This window comes from Phoxinus phoxinus (genome assembly GCF_949152265.1).
Source record: "Phoxinus phoxinus genome assembly, chromosome: 21".
Classification (NCBI taxonomy): Eukaryota; Metazoa; Chordata; class Actinopteri; order Cypriniformes; family Leuciscidae; genus Phoxinus; species Phoxinus phoxinus.
Window position 1 is genome coordinate 14,406,477 of NC_136896.1, and position 19,900 is coordinate 14,426,376.

Here is a 19,900-nt window from a genome sequence, read left to right on the forward strand (position 1 = left end):
CAACAAGGTATTGTTGCGTACGCAACCATTTAAGTTGCAGAATGGAGTATGAATTGTTTATTGCTTAAAGCAATTAACGGTAGTAGGATGACGCAGTGTATATGTGCACTACTGATGTATAGGACTAGACACCATTTAGTGTGTGTATAATTGGAGTAGATGGTCCAGAACATGCTAGTAGGTCTGGGAGATCCTTGGCAAGAGCTCTGATGTGGTGTTGTGGTTAAAGAGGCTGTAGCTGAGAACACTGCGATGAAACCCTGCAATGGACTCCGAATGCCAAAAGAGCATGCGTGTTTGTGTGCTTCATGCAGATCAAAGATCACTACAACTCAGACCTTTGTGTAGCCAGATAATTTTCTCTCTCTCCTACTATAATTTGTCAGCTCCGGAGGGCCTCTCTCTCTGTGGATGTAGTTTTTCTGTTTTAGGAGGTAAATCAAAGGAAAAATGAATGAAAGTATGCAGAGTGCAGCTGTTCTTGTTTTCATATTTCCATTCACTCGCTCAGTTTTCTCTCAGACAGGCACGAACCATGTTCTCAGAGTATCACCTGAAATACTGACCCCTAAGGTGGTCTTATGCATGAGTGTGTATTTGCATGACATTTATATTGCTTCACAGAGTCAGTCTCTCAGCACTTGAAGGAGAGAAGTACGGCCCAGTGTTCATTTTCCTCTGCTCAGTTCACTGAGACGGGAGTGTGTGAATCTTTTTGCACTATTGACTCTTGAACCCTTCCAAACAAGACATTCAAAGAAAGCCATTTTACTGCTCCTTTTCGAAATGTGGCCTGTGTTGTAAATCTTTCTGGTCTGGTTTTCTGCCAGTTGTCCTCTTCTTGGCTAGTGTGAGGCCAACAGGAGCCAGACAGGGAGCCAACGGAGCATATTTCCCATGCGGACAGCCTCTATTGTGGCGTGTGTTTGTGTTTGTATGCGCTGTCCTTGTTTCTTTTTTCAGGCCCTTATGTGAGCGGCTAAGAATATCTGTGTTCCAGAAAACCATCATGTCTGCATCACTTAAGCGTTTGTGCATGTCTGTGTGTATTGTGTTAACTCCAGACAGTTTGAATGACCTTGCTGCCTTCCTAACAGCCTGTGTAATTAAAGCAGCCCTCCATGCCCTGTGCTGCTGACCCATAATGCTGTGAATTTGAGAAGCCGGTCCTTCCGGCCTCTGCTCCGCCCTGTTGTATTCCAGCACTGCCATTGATGTCTGAGGAACGCTGTTATTTTCTGGAGGCCGCTGGGAAGTGTAGGCGTGTGAAAAGGAAACACTGCTTGGCACAACATACTTTCACATCCCGTCCGGTATATTTGGCCTTGCGGCCAATAATGTTCAGTTTACGCAGATTCTTTTATAGGCTGCTGGATATAAGGTTAGATGTTGACTTTTAAACTCTGCCCCTTTTTTTTAGATTAAAGGTACGACATTGACACGGTATGACCGTTACATTGGTTCAAATAGCTGATTTCAATGGATTTAAACATTGTTGGGAACATTTGGGATAATGCAAGTACATGTCAACAAAATGACCTAGAGCTCTAGGAAGGACTGTCTGGTCATCTTTCACTTTCAGCTCAAGTGTTGATGTATGAATCTGACGGCAGCAATAATGAAAACTGTCATTCCAATCCTGTATGACTTTCTTTCTTGTGTGAAACATAAAATAATTTGAGAAATTGCTTTAGTGTTTATTTGTCCTTTCAATGGCCACAAAAACGGTTTGCTTACCAACATTCTTCAAAGTATATTTTGTGTACCACAGAAGAAAAGGTCAGTCATACAGGTTTGGAATGACATGCAGGTGAGTAAATGAGAATTTAAATTTTTGGGTCAAATACTTTCTTAATAATAGTCGTCATATCTACCTTTCTCTGCAGTATTTGCTTGCGCATAAGCATCTTATAAAGACCTGGGTGGTGTTTATGCTCGTTTAAACATCATTGTCATCCTAATGAATCTTTAGGGATTTGATTCACAGTTCCAGTTGTGATTCCTAGAAAAACAGGAAATATCCAGACAAAGGGAGGAAGTAAGGTGCAACCTGGGAGAGGCCTTTTTTTTTATTTTATTTTTTTTATTTTTTTAATAAATATACTCTGTTTGACCCATTGAGCATGCTAAATTAAAGCATAATATTTTCACTTTTTGGTTGTTGGTGCACTGATGTTTGAAGACTATACTAACGTCACACCATCTTAGAGGTTCTCACTGGATGATAATCTTCATAACTGATCTGACATGCTTCAGGTGACTGTAAATGCAGATTTTATGGGACTTGTTTGCATCCATCTATATTTTCTGTTTGGGTATTGGGAGTGTGCGTGTGTGTCTAAGTGTGTAATGTGTTTCCTGTATTTCCTCTGCAGGTCTGTATGAGCTGTTGTCTGTATTGCCGTCTCAGCTGCAGCCTCACGTTGAGAGCGCAGATGACCGCTCCTTTCTACACGCTATGTTCGGGGAGAGGAGTCTATATTCATTGGTCAAGGTGAGTGTGTGTGTATGTGAGAAATGTTAGACATAAACTACTCTTAAGTTGTGTCATAACACACTAGGTCACTAAATATCTCTGCAATTGCATCATTGTAATTTGTTGTTTAAGGGTAGTTTTTGTTTAGTTGGTTGTATAAGTGGTGATCTTAAGGCACATCCAGAAAAAGTAAAATAGTGATTATTATTAAATGTGAACGGTTTCAGACTTGAAATAGGGATGTAGGCTGTTGTTGCTAAATCTGTGGTTAAGGCCCGTTTTAATTGTTTGTAATTTTAATTTCGTCTTTCCCTTATTTACTTGTACTCTCTGGCTTGTCTTTTTGAGTGTGGATTTACACACGTTTTCTCATGCTACTTTTGGGAAGTCAGTTTAATCAGGTTGTGCTGTGCCTGTGCTTATTGGCTTTCACTTGTTTTACCTGCAGTTCCTTTAATTTGGCCAGTTTTCTCCCCCTCATTTTTTTTCATGGTCAATCACTGCTGTCACTAATGCCTCAGATACATGTAATCATTGTTAACACATGGTTCACTGGCCGTATTGGTCCGATGCCGTACATGCTGTAGGCTGAGCTGGCCTGTGCCTCAGAAGTCCTCTATATAACAGTCTGCCCGCAGAGGCAGAAGAGGTCTGACAGGCAGGACAGCGGACCACAGTCTAAGCCAAAGACCTCTGCTCTGTTTTCTCCATGCAATTAAAGCAGGGTTTCACACACGTCACACTGCACTCTGTTCCTCTGCCAAGGTGCCACTCCAGAGAGCCTTACAGGAAATCTGACACAACCTGTAATTTCCACCTAGGTTAAGTTTGTCTCTTTGTGTGTGTCTATATAAGACAAAGGGGAAAACGAAAGGAAGAGAAGGATAATTTGGAAACTTTCCTAGTAGAATTTAGAAACTCTTCTAGTGTAGGTCGGTACACTTTTACTTAAAGCCTTTATGTATAATATATTATAAAAGTATTTAATGCATTAATTATGCCTTGTAATGCACCTTATAATGCATTGTATTGTATCACGAATAACCGTAACCGGTAACCGCAGTTATAATATAATACTTTATATAACTTTATGAAGTGCAATACATGAAAACATGACAAACAACCAATTTCAGATGCAACAAGGAATATTATAATGCATTTAACTTGGGTTACAATTATTTATGAAATGATATAATGCATTATAATGTGCATGATGAATACCTTTACTTAAAGCCTTTATGCTTAATGCATAATTGGCATTAAAATGGTAAAGAAATACTATGGAAGTCAATGGGGTCCATCAACTGTTTGGGGACCTCAAAGGCTGAATCCGCTCAGGACAGAGATCTGGGTGAATGCCACCATTGCAAATCCAACTTCAAGCGTGGATATGCTGTTGTCACAGCATTTCGGAAGTGACTGGACTATTGTCAGACCACCCGTTCCCGTCCAAAGTACACCAGAGTAACTGACTGCTACTCTTTCATTCGGGAATTTAATCCCGCGCTGCAAGAAACCTCACCGGTTCCCGTAGGAATGCAGACCTCTAGACTGAAGTAATGCTGCTTTGCCATTTCAAATTACTTTTTAAAATGTATAAAAAATGTAAACATTATTTTAAATTGTAAAAATATTTCATAATATTAAATTCACTGTATAAAAAATATATATTCACTTTTTAATTCAATCTTATAAAGATCCAAACATGGCCCGTTATAAGATTTCTAGCACAGTCTGTTAGGTTTTGATTTTTTATCTGTTGGTATTTGATCCAATCCATGACGCCATGTATCTGAACAAGATGTCCAGGACCTCAGGCAGAAAATTAGGCCCACAGCATTAAAGATACAGCAGAGTACTGTTATCTTTGGAAAAGGAGGATGGAAACATATTTAATAAAAGGGGGCAAATAATTGTTCCCAACGTGTTTTGGACGTTTTTTAAATATAATATCAACAGGATTTGACATTAACAATGCATATTTATTTTTTACTGTAATCTTTTATTTTATTTACCAAGGGGGCAAATAATTCTGACCAGCACTGTAGAGACAGACAGACTCTGTCGAATGGCCACTAATTTTTTTTTTACACGCATGTACAGTCATTTCTCTCTGTTTATTGCTGTAGATATGTGGACATTCATCCACCGCTCGCATTTCCCTCTTCCATAACACAGAGGTTTCTTAAGCATGCAACATTCATACATATTTAAAACAGTGTTGTTTTCGGACAAGTGCTCATGCCACAGTATATTGTAGTGTATATATATATAAAACAATTTTTTTTGTTTGGTTTATTTTGGAAGCAGTTTGCTTTTGCTTTTTTTTTCAGTTTATAAACTTTGCAAAACCAGTTATAAAATTCCTTCCATTCTCACCATATTAAAGCTTTCCATATGCAGTCAGGAAGTTCCAAATCTCTCACTTATCTACTTATCAGTTTATAACACAGATGGAGACGTCTGCCCTACTGTTGAATGTGAGATGCTGAAGATGTATTTGTTGGAGTCCCCGCCACTGGCAGTTACGGCTATACATTTTCCTACTTAATACCGAGCCACCATATTAATGTTTGTGAAGTCTCTTAAAGAGCAGCTGGTGTCTGATTCTGATTCTTTATAATCTGTATTCTGCATCCAAAATAAATTTCCAGAGTAATACAAGCCTTCTGCATGCTCCAGAGTCAACAAATGCATATCTCAGTGCACACACACGCTTGAGTGAGAGTGTGTATTTTTATGTGCGCGCACATGTGCGTTTGTCAGGGTAACTGAATGTGCTTGGGATGGAATGCAGACATATATAATGCAGTATGTTTAATCCATAAAGCCACTGACGTATTACATTATACTCGCAATTCGAGCATAGATGAGGTCTTTCCCCCGTTTGTGTCCGTAACCTAGCACTGAGGAAAAGTAAAGTAGGTCTCATACAAGCCCATCTGAGATCATATTCTGCCTTTACATGACGGACACCTTTTTTTTTCAAGGAAAGTATGGACTCTGTTGGCTATTTTTGGATGATCTCACGGTGTTCACAATGCTGTAGCTGCCATAAATCTGAATTAGCGTATTGCAAGTGCCACACATGCAGTAAATGAGTGTCATTCCTTTTAAGTTGTGAAAATGGATATTAGAAATTAGGAATAAACTGCAAAGATTGTTGCCCTTCATTTCTGGAACGGATATGCTGGTTTAAATGTTTAATGTTTTTGAAGTTTAAGTTCTGACATGTACCTTTTACCCGGAACATTAACCAGTGTATCTTCTGCACTCTGCTTGGTGTAGTCTAGTCAGAAAAAAAGTCTTCATAATGAGGAGTTAAATAGGTGTGCGTCACACTCGTCCTGTACGGTGGGGTTTGTGTAAACATCCATCTCTGACAGGCATGTCACAGTCAAGCCCGTCTGTCTGCAGGCCTTTCCTGTCTTTGCTCTCAGAAGGTCTGCGATCAGTTTGAGCGTGAGGTGATGAGGTGCAGTAGGGCCACTTTGGACTGTCAGGGGTTACTCGATCCAGCTGCTCTGGTCACTGCGAGACAAGCGGAAGAGGAGAGGTCAATATCATTTCAACATTATGGGTGTTAGCAGAAGCCCAGGGCAGAAATACTTCACAGTTAATGCATACCATTGCCAGACAATTCACTGTCTCGGTCATATGCCTGCATGAATTGTGTGATGTTTTCCTTTTAAATGTGTGCTGCCTTCTATGTTTTACTCCATTCCTGTTAATTTTCTATATTCAAATGTGTATTCTACATATCTATTTTAGGGTCTCTTCCAAAACATAATGAGCTGTCTATGCAGGTGGCATGCTCACTTAAAGGTAGACGTCTTAATTATGCTGCTTTCTATGAGGCCTTATTTTGGGCTTCATGTGTAGAGAAAGCAATACCAGATTGCACTGCAACAAGCTCAAGGAAGAAAACACAATGGTGGACAGAATGTTAATTATAGCAAGACAAATGGTAAATTAAATTAAATACTTTTTTTTTTTTTTTTTTTTTTTTTTAACGTCGTAAAATAACTAAATTTAGTATTCCCTATATACAGTACCGTTTAAAACTTTGGGGTCAGTAAGATACATTTTTATTATATTTTATTATTTTATAATTTTTAAATGAATACCTGTCAGGAAGGATGCATTCAATTAGGATGTATTAAATTGCTTGGTGACTGTAAAGACACTTTAGTTTAAGCATTATACTGTAAAATTATACTGTTATATCTGTAAAAGCTAATTTATTTCAAATAAATGCTTTTCTTTTAAACTTGGAAAAAACTTATCATGGTTTCCACAAAAATATTAAGCAGCACAACAGTTTTCAACTTCTATAATATAAAAAAATGCTATTGAGAACCAAATCAGCATATCAAAATGATTTCTGATGGATCATGTGACTAGAGTAATGGACTATTACTAATGCCTGCTGTATATTCAGCTTTGCCATCAAGGGCATTTTACCCTCAAAGGCATATTAGTTGTTCCAAATTGGTCACACATAATGTCTACGTAGGTAGTACCCAGCAAGACCGCTCGAAACGTAGCCTTTATCTCAGATGCTTTCTATACTCCTCCCTCCGTTGTCATATTCCTTGAATTCCACATCAAGTTTCCTCTCCTCCGTATCTGTCAGCATTCAGTGTAATTGTGTTTAAAGCTGTGTTTGTTTGGCTGCAGAATGCTCTTGGAGGACCCGGAGGCCAGACTGGCTGCCGTTTCTCTCACCTGCTTATGTTCTCCGCTCGTGTTTTGTCAAGGGCCTGTGGGTATTTAACGTCTGGTCCAAGAGGATTTAGACAGCGCTCCATTGTAGCGTGTGATCTGAACCCTGACCGCAAAACATAGTGTGTTTATCGAAGCATTGCTTTGTTTATTCATATGTTTTAATACTCATTACTAAAGTGTAAGTCTGAGATGAGTTAAAAACTGCAGAATTTTATGACTAGTCAAAGGGGGTGTTCACATAAGACACATTCTTTGTCCAGAAAGAGACAGCATGCTACCGATTGCAAGGGTCTTGATGCGTTCAGAGTTCGATTCCTTGCTCTCGGCCCTTTGCTGATCTCGTTCCCCTCTCTCCACCCCAAGCATTCTTGTCTCATCTGTAAACTGGGGTGTGTGATCGGTATTAGTGATTTGTATTGGTCGATACTGCTTCCAGAGATCTTTGATCTGCCCCAAAAATCCTGATCGGAGCACTCTAGAAGTGTTGAATGTAGAAAGACGACTTGTTTGTTTCTGTCAGATTGGTAATCTCTTTTAAAAGTGGTCTCAATTAATTCTTTTTAAAGCAAAGTCAATAAAAATATTGAAGCAAAAACATAAGCTAGGAGGGTAAAAACTATATAAACAAGTCTACCTCACTAATCAACTCGTCAACTAGCTCTGTCCTACTGTGCAATTTTCGAGTCAGAAAAACGAAGCGATTGTTTATCGGTCTGCAAGGCCTCTGTGATGTAGTGGAATAGTGGTGCACTAATGCTTGATGGTATTACTTTGATTCATTGCTCTCATTTCCTGCTCTTTCTTTTCTGTGGAACGTGAGCTATGATCAGTGTAAGGGCTCTGTAATGGATTTTAAATGTCTGCTCTCTGGCGCTCCTGTGTGGACAGGCAGGTATCTGGAGAATGGCCCGAGCTGTAAATAAAGGCATTGAGTCTCACTCAGCCTCTGATGGAATCTAAACTGTACAGAGCAAAACCGCTCCGCCGCGACTCAGAAGGCCTAAACAGATGTCGCTCCCTGGAATGCGCAGAGACCGGACAGTTACGTTCCATCCTTCTCTGGATCCCACATTCCATTCCTCCTCCACCGAGTGTGTATGAGTCTATGTGTTTGTCTGAGTGGATCAGAAATATTTATGTCTCTTTTTTTTGCCTGCAAGTGTGTTTGCCGGTGTGTGAGAGATTCCACTTTGACACCGCTGCTGTAGTTACAGACGGTGACCCTGCTTTGGAGTTCAGTACATTTTGAGTGTTGCAAACGGAGTGACTGAGAAAGCACAGTTTGTTCGTCACGGTCCCTGACTACGGTTCTTACACGGCCAAGCTTCACCACATCACAAACGCCTCTGGAGAAGCAGATCCAGAAAAATGGTATCTTTGGCTCTCTCTGCCCTGGTCGATCCAGGCTCATAGCGTTCTCTTCCCTCTCCGCTTCACCATGACAACTAGCCCGGTGGCGTAGTCATTTGTCTTCTCTTGATAAATATTTAGTCCCCTTGGTAGCGGGAAAATTTCTCATTCACTACTGTGTGCCGTTACATAATATTTCACAGGACAAATTCCAGTCTAAACGTGCTGGTTGCTTCTGCATGGTTCCCTACCATGATGTTGTTCTGGTAACACAATTTCAACAAGAATGAAATGGTTGAACAGATATTTCAACACACAGCTGTTAAAAACATGTCAGAAGACAGTGCTTTTTTGTTTCGAGAATACTTCATTTCTACCACACATTGTACTTTAAATTTACATGTTAATCATCAACATGAATTTCTGTTTTACTTACAAAATCTGTCTTTCTGTCTGTCGCTTATTTGTACTGCATGCATTTTAATTACTTATTTTCATCTCGTTTTAAAGTGTAAATAAGTTTAGTGATGAACAAAGTCAATTTATTAAAACTGCAAAATATATATATTTTTTAGCGAATTATGAAAATGGCCTAAGCTGCATTTTAACTTATTTTAGTTTTTGGTGTTTTATTGAAATTCTTTTTGGCAAAATTATTATTATTTTTTATTTGATATAATTACATATTTCTTGGTTTTTGGCCATACCATGAAAATAATTATTGGTGTATCGGTCTATCTGTGTAGCTTCAGTGATGTGGAAAGGAAAGTCATTCAAAGGAAAAGTTGTCAGAATTTGTTTAAAGATTACATTAAAAATTACATTGGTTGTTTTCCAAAGATAAATAGTTTTCAATAAGACCAGGAACATTAGTAAACGGGGTCAGTTTAGATTCCACATTGACTTTTAAGTGATCGCTCAGTTTCCGGTTTCTCTTCCTCTGCTTATTAGATCCATGAGAAGTTACAGTGTTATGAAGAACGTGCACCGACTCCAGTACTGGACAGCGCCGGCTCACTGGCTCAAAACGTGAGTGAACCACATGCACACACTTCCTGTTAAAAGCCAAAACACTTTTATGCTCATAAACTTTACACACTTGCATGGGTTAACACACGCACGCACATGCAGAATGTGTGCCTGTGAAAACACATACACAGACGTCTCCCAGCACGTCTAGCTTAAGACTGACTCCAGGAGGAACTTGTCATTAAAGAAAAGAGAAAAGATGGCTGGATGTCTGGGGTCGAGAACACAAGTAGATGGGCTGCAGATGAGAGTGCGAGTGCGAGATGAGGCGTGGAGCATTGTGTGTGTCTGTATAAGACATTAGTCATCAGTATTATAAAACACTCAACATTTCAACTCTCAACGGCTTGCAAAATGTAAACTGACTACTATATCAACATGGCCACATGGAGACACACACACACACACACACACACACACACACACACACACACACACAAACCTATGTAAACTCGGAGGAGTTTACTTTGGATGTGATCACAGAGAGGAAAGACAGAAGGAAAAAACACAAAGGCGATTCAGAGAAGAGCACCTCAGGTCAGCGCTGACTTTAGATGGACAAAATTACTTTGGATATCCAGACTGTTCAGAAGTGCATTTTTGCATTAAAAGATGCCACATCTGTTCATACAAAGTGTTGTTTTGTGCACCAATCTGCATCCTCTGCTGATCCAAGAAGAGCTAATCGATCTGTTTCCTGCTCATGTCTCAGTGGGCGGCGGCAACAGGTCCTCTCGTGTTTCCATAAATCTCGACTTCCGTTACGGAACTTTCTCAACCTGCAGCTCAGATCCGCCCCTCAGATTTACACTTTCCTTCGGTGTCCCTAAAGGTCCCACACAGGGATAACCCGATATCTGCGTGTGTGTGTGCGGATACGGTCCATCAAAGGGTCGAACAGCCAAAGCAACCAAATTACTCAGAGCCCCCTCCTGTGTTTTTTCAGACGTATCATTTTCATCCGTTGCTGTGAGGAATATACGGCGTGCTGCTGTTTTGAACGCTGTAGTGGGTTTGCCGCCACAGCTCATTCGAGTGTTAAGTTTCGCTAATGGAGCTTTAATTTATAGTGTAGCATAAAATGCCATTTTAACCTCCGCCTGGCCTACGATGCTGTCTAGCACTGACACAGCAGGCAAGCTCCTATCATGCGCACACACACACATTTCCATCAAAAGATTTAGCAGAGATGAAATGCACACTATTCTGAACGGCAGTATATCCTATGAAGTTAAGTAGCAGGTGTGCAGTTCCTATTCTGGCCACAGTTAGGCAGTAAAGAGTGTTACTTCCACAAGCAGGTCTCAGTCTGGATAAAAACAATTGCCAGATTACAGTCCTCATTGTGTCCCGGGTGTCTTCCATTAGACTGTGGAAAAATGGAGCGCTCCAGAGCCTGCTGGATGATACTCAGCTCCACTCATTCCTCTTAGATGCAGAAGTCTGTTCTGGAGACGTCAGTCAGACAAATGCATAACAACTATGTCAGATTACACCAGAGCAGCAAAACGATATCCCTTATTGATTAATAGAAACCGCTTGTAGAGTTATTTTAGATGATCATTCTATTGCCAGGCATAATACAGATGTCATAAGCCAGATGTACTGTGATTTTTGCTGTCTGAAACTAAATTCTCAGATCCTAAAAGATTTATTTTGTAAGACAAAAGGCCACTTAGTGTGACATTCTCACTGATTTGCAATGAATATTAGTCACATTTTGTTTGTTGGGCCACATTATCAAAGAGCAAGAAACTGTTTTGAAACTAATGAAGTTTCTAGGTTGATTAACCACTGAAATGCATAAATGTAAGTATATGCTATTTTATTAAACTTTTCAGTTATTGGACACTCAATGACTGAATACCATTGTTTTGAAGTAAAATATCAGATACTTTTGTCTTTACTTTTAACAGTATATGTTTTTTACAATCTGAATGCTTGATTTGAACCAGCTGTGGCTCATCTGTAAGGGCAGGTGGGGTAGTGCATAAAATAACTGAATTAATAAAAAATTGTAAATGTATTCTTCTGATTTTATAGACTGTTGCAAGTCGTTAAGTGAGCAGGATTTATCAATTTTTTTCTGTTAATTTAAAGATAAGAACACTAATAATAATACTTTAGGGCCACTCTAAAAAAACCTGAACAATTTGCATATATTTTTTTGTGTGTTATTGCACTTTGAATGAGATTATTTTCAACCAACAATTTTGTTGTTGTTGATTACTCCAGTCCCTCCAACTACTTGAGTTATACCCTACCAAATAATCTAAACTATTTCTGTTAAATTCCACAACCATCCATTGTCCCGCTGTTGTTCCTGTTTCTATTAGCTATTTGATTTGCTTAGTCATTTAGCTTCTCCATTTAGCCTCTCCATTTAGCTTTTCCATGACACTTTGGGCCTTGTGCTGTTAAAACGAGGGTAAAACTATGGAAATTAGCTGAAGTGGATGGATGTAACTAGCTCTCTGATTTATCTCCTGGCTTATCATGTGCAGATGTGTAGATTGCCTACCTGGCGATCTGTTAACGTTAAATGCGGCATCCTTGCATCCCATCACCGTTATGAGGCCTGTGCATGCATGCATATATATATATATATATATATATATATATATATATATATATATATATATATATATATATATATATATATAATTCAAAAAGCCATACGGATCAGAATTCATATGTATTGTATTGCTGTTTTAAGCTTTAAAACGCTGTTCTCTAAACGCTGTGCGACGCTAAAGTAACGCGTCATGTTAACGTCACGCGCCTGGATATATTGCTCCTCTATAGCACTCCCCCTAATGTGGTTGAGTCTATGGCAAGTTGGATCAGTCAATTTGCATTCGGCAAAAAGCACCGATTCGAAGGAGGAACTTTGTTTTACCGTTTCACATTAAAATACCATTTTTTTTTGTTTAGATCAAAATAGAATGTTTAATCTAACAGTAACAGGGAATGACTTTTGAAAGTCAATTGCCCTTTTGGACACCGGTGTGTTGCTGTAACCCATTTCATTAAATCGTTGACTTTTCTGTAAAAACCACATCATTACATTTCAATGTTGATCGCTAATCATTTATAATTGGGCATTAGTGCTTAGACCCTGGTGCTTGTCACTTGTGTCTAAATTCTACATTTTAAAATTGCTTTCTTTTTTCAGCAGTTTTTTTTGGTGTTTTTTTTACATCTCTTTTATTTCAATTATTGTAATATTTTTCAAGACAAATAAACGAAATTCAACTTTCCTTCTTTCATCATGGACTTTAACCAATACAACAATTGAATCCTAGTTACCAATGTATAAAAATAACCCAGTGGGCCCAACAAGTGAGGACTTTGTTTTAATAGTGTATATTGTCACCACTGCAAAGTATTTCAAAATTAAGAAAAATAGCCTACCACCAAATGATCTAAATAAAGTAGAATGCTAGAATGAACATGTAACGTGAATGCATAAAGGGTGAATGGCGAGATTACATTTTAAAATATTATAGCTAATTTGCGTTGTTTTATGGAATGCAAATGGTTAACGGTATTGCCCTTTTTAAATGTCTGATTGAAACCTATGTTTGTAATTCAATTTGTGAATCCAATTACTTGTTTCTCTCTTTTAAAATGGATTTTCAACTGCAATTCCATTATTTTCTGATGAATTCATTAATGCATATTTAAATTATGTACTTAAGTGATTTACAAAAACCTCATAAAACACTACTTTAAAGGCACATACTTGCACAGTATGTAAGTTTTACAGCTAGAGGTCGCTTATTCAAAACAATAGCAAAGGTGCGTAGCTTGACGCAGTGAATGAGCGTGGAATCATGGGAGTTGTCATCTTCACCTTCACAGCCGATAGAAAGCAATCGAACGGGACTCGGGCAAGAAATCATGTTCATAGATGACCTAAACTATTTAAGTTTTATTAATGTTACTGTGGCATGAAGAAGGGTGGGGCCTGAGAGCCTGCACTCTTAAGAAAAATGGTTCTAAACAGTACCTAATAGGGTTCTTCGGCTTGTAACAATAGCAGAACCCTTTTTGGTGTTAAATAGAACCCTTAAAGTTCCATAAAGAACCATGCTTTGAAAGTGCTATAGGACCTTAATGGTGTTATAAATAACCTTTTCAACGATATTTATTTTCATTAATGTTAGTACATTACTATCTTCATATTATTAATATTACTATGTTTAATGTTCGCTTTCTTCCCTGAACTTGAACTTTGTTACAGTTCAGTTTGATCTCTTTTTTTTTATTCTAATAAAATTGCCACAAGTGCTGAATTACTACTCGTATTAGAATATCATATTAATGAAAGCTGGATCATATGTTGCTAAATGGCATGCAGTTTAATTTTAAAATATATTATATGGTGGATAAAATGCTGTATTACTGTTACTACAAATAAAGCGCTTTCTGATTATGCCATGTTAGCCACTTTACAAAATAGTGTTGTCCCTGAGGCATGGTACAAACATGTTACTTGCGGTAAATCAAGAAAACAAGATTAAAACAATAAGACTAACCATGGTGAGCAGCTATATAACACTACTTTGTTTTCTGTCGATAAATGTATCCAAGCAGTTGCTCATCTGTCTATTAAAATGCATAATATATTGAAGCATTTTTGGCGTTTCCATGGTTTCTATGCAAGTTAAACCAGAAATCGAGGGTTAGGCAGATATGACGTCATTGACAGGCAACACAATGACTGTTACGGTTAAAATTGCTGATTTCGTTCGATTTAAACTTCATTGGAAACGTTTGGGATAATTTAAGTATACAAGTAAACAAAATGTTTAACAATATTCTAGTGGTTTTGGGAGATTTAAATTCAATAATTGTACATAATGCGCCTTTAATTTGAAACATTTATTGATGGATTAACATTTCATTTATAATTACTCTTTGCTGTCATACTCATAACTTATTGATAATTTTTTTACAGTTTAGGTAAATCACTAAACTTGCAACCATGCATTTATTTAGGTTGTGATAACAGGTTTCCTGAATTACTGAGTGTACGTACAGTACATGTGCAAAAATATAGTCATAAAAGACTGATGCCTGTTCTGTGCATGCTGTTTTTCTCCATATGTGACCTTTGCTTGCCACAACATCAGTTGCAGTTGTTGGTATGTATCTATTGTACACGATGGAGTTTGTGTGTGTGTCACTAAGGGTCACTGTCACCATTACTCAACTGAACGTCACCTCCCATTTGGCTGGTTACTGGAAAAGTCTACTGACATCCCAAGGGAGTGATTCTTTAAACACTGATTACAGCATTTCAGCAGACACACACACACACACACACACACACACACACACACACACACACACACACACACACACACACACACACACACACACACACACACACATCCAGAGTGAGTGAGGTCAGTAATAAGGTTGTGGCCCAGGAGTAACACTTCAAATGGATCTGGGGAACAAGCCCATCTCTCTGTGTCTTTCTCCTTGCTTGGAGAAACAGCAATGTGTCTCTGTGCCTCATTTAGTCTGCATCTGTGCTTCTATAAATCTCTCAATCTCTTAAACATACACACGCACTCTCCACCTGCTACCTGCCACAAGGGAGACATTTATACTCCAATTATTCATAATATATACGTTCATGTCTGTATCACCAATGCATGTGTTCATGGAAGTTATAGACGCTCATTTTCTCTTTCTCTCTCACTATCTCTCTTGTCTTTTTCTTCAGTTGACAGAGGAACTTCAAGGAAGAAGTGCAAGTAATGAGATCAGAGAGCTTGTCAAGCTACTGTCCAAACCACATGTAAAGGTAAGCGAGTAAACAAATAAACACATTTTTGTTTGCACCATATGCCTTCAGATATACCACTTAATACTACCAATTAAAATGTTGGACACATTTACTAATTCTTAAAGTTAAAAAATCTATGAAATTACACAAATGGAGGATGGGAATTATATTTTAAAAGATTTTACAATTTACATTGAAATATATATATATATATATATATATATATATATTCATAGTTAAATTATAATAATTATATAATCATATAATAATTTATATGATAATATAAAATTAATTCCTAAACTTTTGATTATTTTATAAGGAAATTAAGTTAAAAAAAATCTGTTTAACTATACATTCTTCTTTCAATTAACTTTTGAAAAATGAATTGTAATTTGTTCCTGTGGTGGCAAAGCTGAATCAGTCATTACTTCAGTCTTCAGTGTCACATGATCCTTTAGAAATCATTATAATATGCTGATTTGGTGCTTGTACAGCTTATTATTTTTGTGAAAACAATGATATATATTTATATTTGAATCGAAAGTTCAAAAGAACAGCATTATTTTGAAATATAAATCTTTTATAACATTTTAAATGATACTTTTGATCAGGTTAATTAATTTTTGCTTAACATTTTTACATTCTTTGACTTGAATGGCATCTCACTTTTAATCTGTAGTCTGGCTACATCATCATAGTACTCTCTCCCCTTATATTCCTATAGTCTACATTCCTCTCTCTTCCTTAGTCTAATTTTCTTTCCCTCATGTCTTTAACCCAATGTCTATTGGTGCTGTGTAAAGCGCTAGCAGATGGCTTCTAGGGACTAGAATGGCGTCTCTGTACGATAGTAACTGTATCACTCTCAATTAGTGTTGAAATGATCCATTCCCTGTGACCAGACATAAATCAGAACCTATTAAATGATCTCCTTCCTCCTCCCTTTATGATTCACACATGAAAAAACACATTTTACTCATATTAGACCCGCTTACTGACTTATATTGACATTGATGAAAGCGGCAATTACGGCAACCCGTGTGTTGCGGAAAGAAAGAGCTGCTCTGGTCTGAGTGAGAACGGAGGAGCGAGAAAGAGGAGATGAGTGGCTCACAAGTTTGTGTAGGACAATAGATAGTGTATTGCTTTGCCCTTTTCTCTTGTGCTTGTGTGTGTAGATTTTTTTGCAGGCGTGTATATAGGTAGTTAGTTTAGCAGGTTGAATAATGACTGTCCGTATGACAAACTCTTTCCTAATGAGAGCTGCATGCCCAGTTACATTTCCCAGACTTTATTTGAACAAGTTCAGCAATTTGTTATTGTAGGAGGCCCACTATAACTAATTAACATGCGTGCGCACACATACACGCATTGCAAGAGTACATGAAGAAATGAGTTACTGCTTTTGACCCTCAATTCACTCTTTTGCCACCTGGCCTGATGCTGACCCCATCCCTACAACCTCAGGAGAGCGTTTAGCTCCACAAAACACTGTGTGTGTGTGTATGACAGGATAGTGAATTTAGACTGGGTTTTTGGAAGGTAGATAGACAGAGTGGTGCTATTACGCTGCCTCACAATTTCTCTAATCAAATGTAAGAGGCAGAGAAATGTTCCTGAATTTTTCCTGAAATAATCCTTTCTGTGAATGTATAGAAGAAAAGTCAGATTTCAATATTCAGTCATTTTTCAGAAGCTTTAAAGAATGCCAATTCTTTAAAGAATGCCAATTCGCCCCCCACCCCCCCCCTTCCATCGGTGTTCCTGAAAATATGACGACTTGACTCACCATGTAGTTATGCAGTGAATTTGATGGGGACTAGATTGAGAGGTTTTCTGCAGAAAAAAGTATCTTTATGGCATTAATGCAGTTACTAAGGTGTTGTGCTGATATAACGTGTGGCTTGGGGTCGGCATGGCAAGCTGCGGCTTTCTTTGGCCACACCATGTTTTAGGAAAACTCCCGAAAACCAAAACACAACACCACATCTATTTTGCCCTCAGAAAATGAAGACAAAGAAAGAGTAATGGGGAAAAAATGTGGTTGCAGATGGTTAATGCCTTGATGCTTTAACAATATTTATACTGTGATATTTTATTCAAGTCTAAGTGTAACACTATCAGGTGTAAAGTTTTTATTTATTTTTTTATTTATAGATCTGGTCATCTGCAAGAATGAAAGGAATGGCAATTAAAAATGTTCCATTTCAGTTTGCTTAAACAACTGAACCATTCAGTCTAATCTGCAGAGCTGTGTTTAGTGTAGAAGCAATCAACATTGTACCCTAGAACTATGTATGTTCTGCTCTCGTTTTCATTTCTCCATCAGAAATGCACAAACACTGGCTTGTAGAAGTTTTTTTTTTCTGTCTCTAGTTGTTTTAAGTTGTTTACATTTCATAATATACTCTCTCTCTTTACAAATAGGTGTTGATTGGCATGTGTATAGTCCAATCAGAGATGAGGTTTGATATGAGTAATTTTCTAATGAATCGGCTCATAACAGTTATTTGTCAAGGAATTGGATCACACTCCTCACACTGTTTTTCCATGCATGTTGTGAGATCTCAATAGAACTATCGTTTCTTACCAGAAGTACTATATCTTTTCATCATATTGTATGTGGACTGCAGATATGATCAGATTTAGCAGCGGTGGTGTATAGATTAAGTATTGATCCAAAAATTATTTTACCTGCCTTTTATCTGTGAGGATTGAAGTGTTAGTTAATTATCAGATAATTGCATCTAATTGTCATTACCCTGGACTGAAGAAATTGACTCGCTCCCTAGACACATGCCTCTCTTGCTCTGTTTGTTTCCACCACTCTCGCTCGCTCTCCCATCTGTTCTGCTTTAGCCACATGTTGAGTGTTGTTCTGGAGCTTGATCCCATGTCATAAAACAGACACTTTTCTTCTCCTCTCTGTCTTGTCTCTTCCCTCTTTTTTTTGCAGTTTTTTCTTCCCTCTCATTTTTTATCTCTGGCACATAACTGGAAGATGGTTTTATGTTGGAAATGCAAGGGAGAAAAGGAGCAAAAGAAAGAAAAAAGCTGCAGCTGCATTTGACACAGCATCGTTAAAGCGGCTCGGTAATGAATCTCTGAATGCCGTCATTCTTTAGCTATAGCTCGTTCTTTGAGAGCTGAGGTGTGAAATATCTGAAATGGCTGAGAATTTCATTGCCTTCTGTCCATCCATCTGCTGTTAAGTTTCCTCGCCCCTTGGAAACTCACAGCAACGCTGCCATATTCCCAGCAGGATACTCGTAATGCTCATAATAATCTAATTAAATTAAAGATGACAATATGATTGGTCTTGGTTTTGATTCAGTTCTTTTTCTTTTTTTTTCTGGCGATGCTATAACAAACAACATTGCCAAAGATGGTTGTAGTGAAATAGTAATGGTAATCAATTCAAAAGCAGCTTTATTTGTCAGTAGGAGGTAGTAATCTAAAGCAGACCTCTAAAGCTCCATGATTTATACTATAGGATTCAAGCAGATGCTTGGAGTATCAAGGCTGGAATGATTAGCCAAAACGAGTAGCTACACAAAATCAGTCAAACGACTACTGTTTGTCTCACTGTTCGTTTCTGTGGGTTTTTATGTGTACAACTCTCTTTCTCATTGCAGAGTTTGTTGTCTGTTCATGATACTGTGGCCAGGAAGAGTTACGATCCAGAACTTCCTCCTTTGCCAGACGACATTGATGATGAAGAAGACTCTGTCAAGATCATTCGACTGGTCAAGAATAAAGAGCCTTTGGTGAGAGAACTTCCTTCTCACACACACTTACAAACACATGTAATTTTCCACATACTGTCAAAGCCAGACACATGGGCTGCCATAATTCAAGCACACGTAGTGGAAAACACTCTTGTGAACATGAAGCACATAAATATGCGCATTCACATGATAGTGTTAGTGATGTGTTTGGCTCACACACTCCCCGTTCACCCTTATCCTCTAGTTCCTGAGTGACCACATATCCTCTGCCTAAACATGACACAGGCCACATTCCGCATTACATTACATAGAAACCAGCTCTGTGTCCAGTGGTCTCCTGCGGTGTATAGATGTATGTGTCTGTTTCACTTTCCCTTACGTGTCATTCACAGCTCTCTAAGCCAGATTTCTGTCCAACGTTTTCTCTTCCATTTCATCTAATTTCTCAGTGAGCTGTCAGAATCAGGACCTCTGTTTACTTGTATTGTCAGCAGTTACCCAAGCCTGTTTGGCTTAAGGCTGTACTATACTTGAAAGTGACAATAAATGAGCACTGACATCTATTTGCATTCTCAAGTTTTGAGAGTCACAGAATGACATATTAGATGATCTCGTATTTAGCTGAGCATTTGTTGGGCTTGTGGGAAGTTTTATTGAAGGTGGTAGTGTAGCGTGACACTTCTGGACTGATGTTGACTTTCTAATTCCTTAACCTAAAGTACTGTCTGTCTGCCTGACAGACCTACCTTATGTCTATAAGTCTATTTTATACCCAGTTTATACTGA

At 38.2% G+C, this 19,900-nt stretch overlaps 1 protein-coding gene across 6 annotated transcripts in view; it reads left to right on the plus strand.

Annotated features, from left to right (window-relative positions):
• Positions 1-19,900, plus strand: part of mpp7a (MAGUK p55 scaffold protein 7a) — a 110,390-nt gene that overhangs the window by 38,894 nt on the left and 51,596 nt on the right. For all 6 annotated transcript variants that reach the window (XM_079595309.1, XM_079595313.1, XM_079595310.1 and 3 more), the window contains 4 exons: positions 2,376-2,494; positions 9,506-9,583; positions 15,324-15,404; positions 19,022-19,153. In XM_079595309.1, coding sequence (XP_079451435.1) covers positions 2,376-2,494; positions 9,506-9,583; positions 15,324-15,404; positions 19,022-19,153 — 410 coding nt within the window. The remainder of the gene's footprint in view (positions 1-2,375; positions 2,495-9,505; positions 9,584-15,323; positions 15,405-19,021; positions 19,154-19,900) is intronic.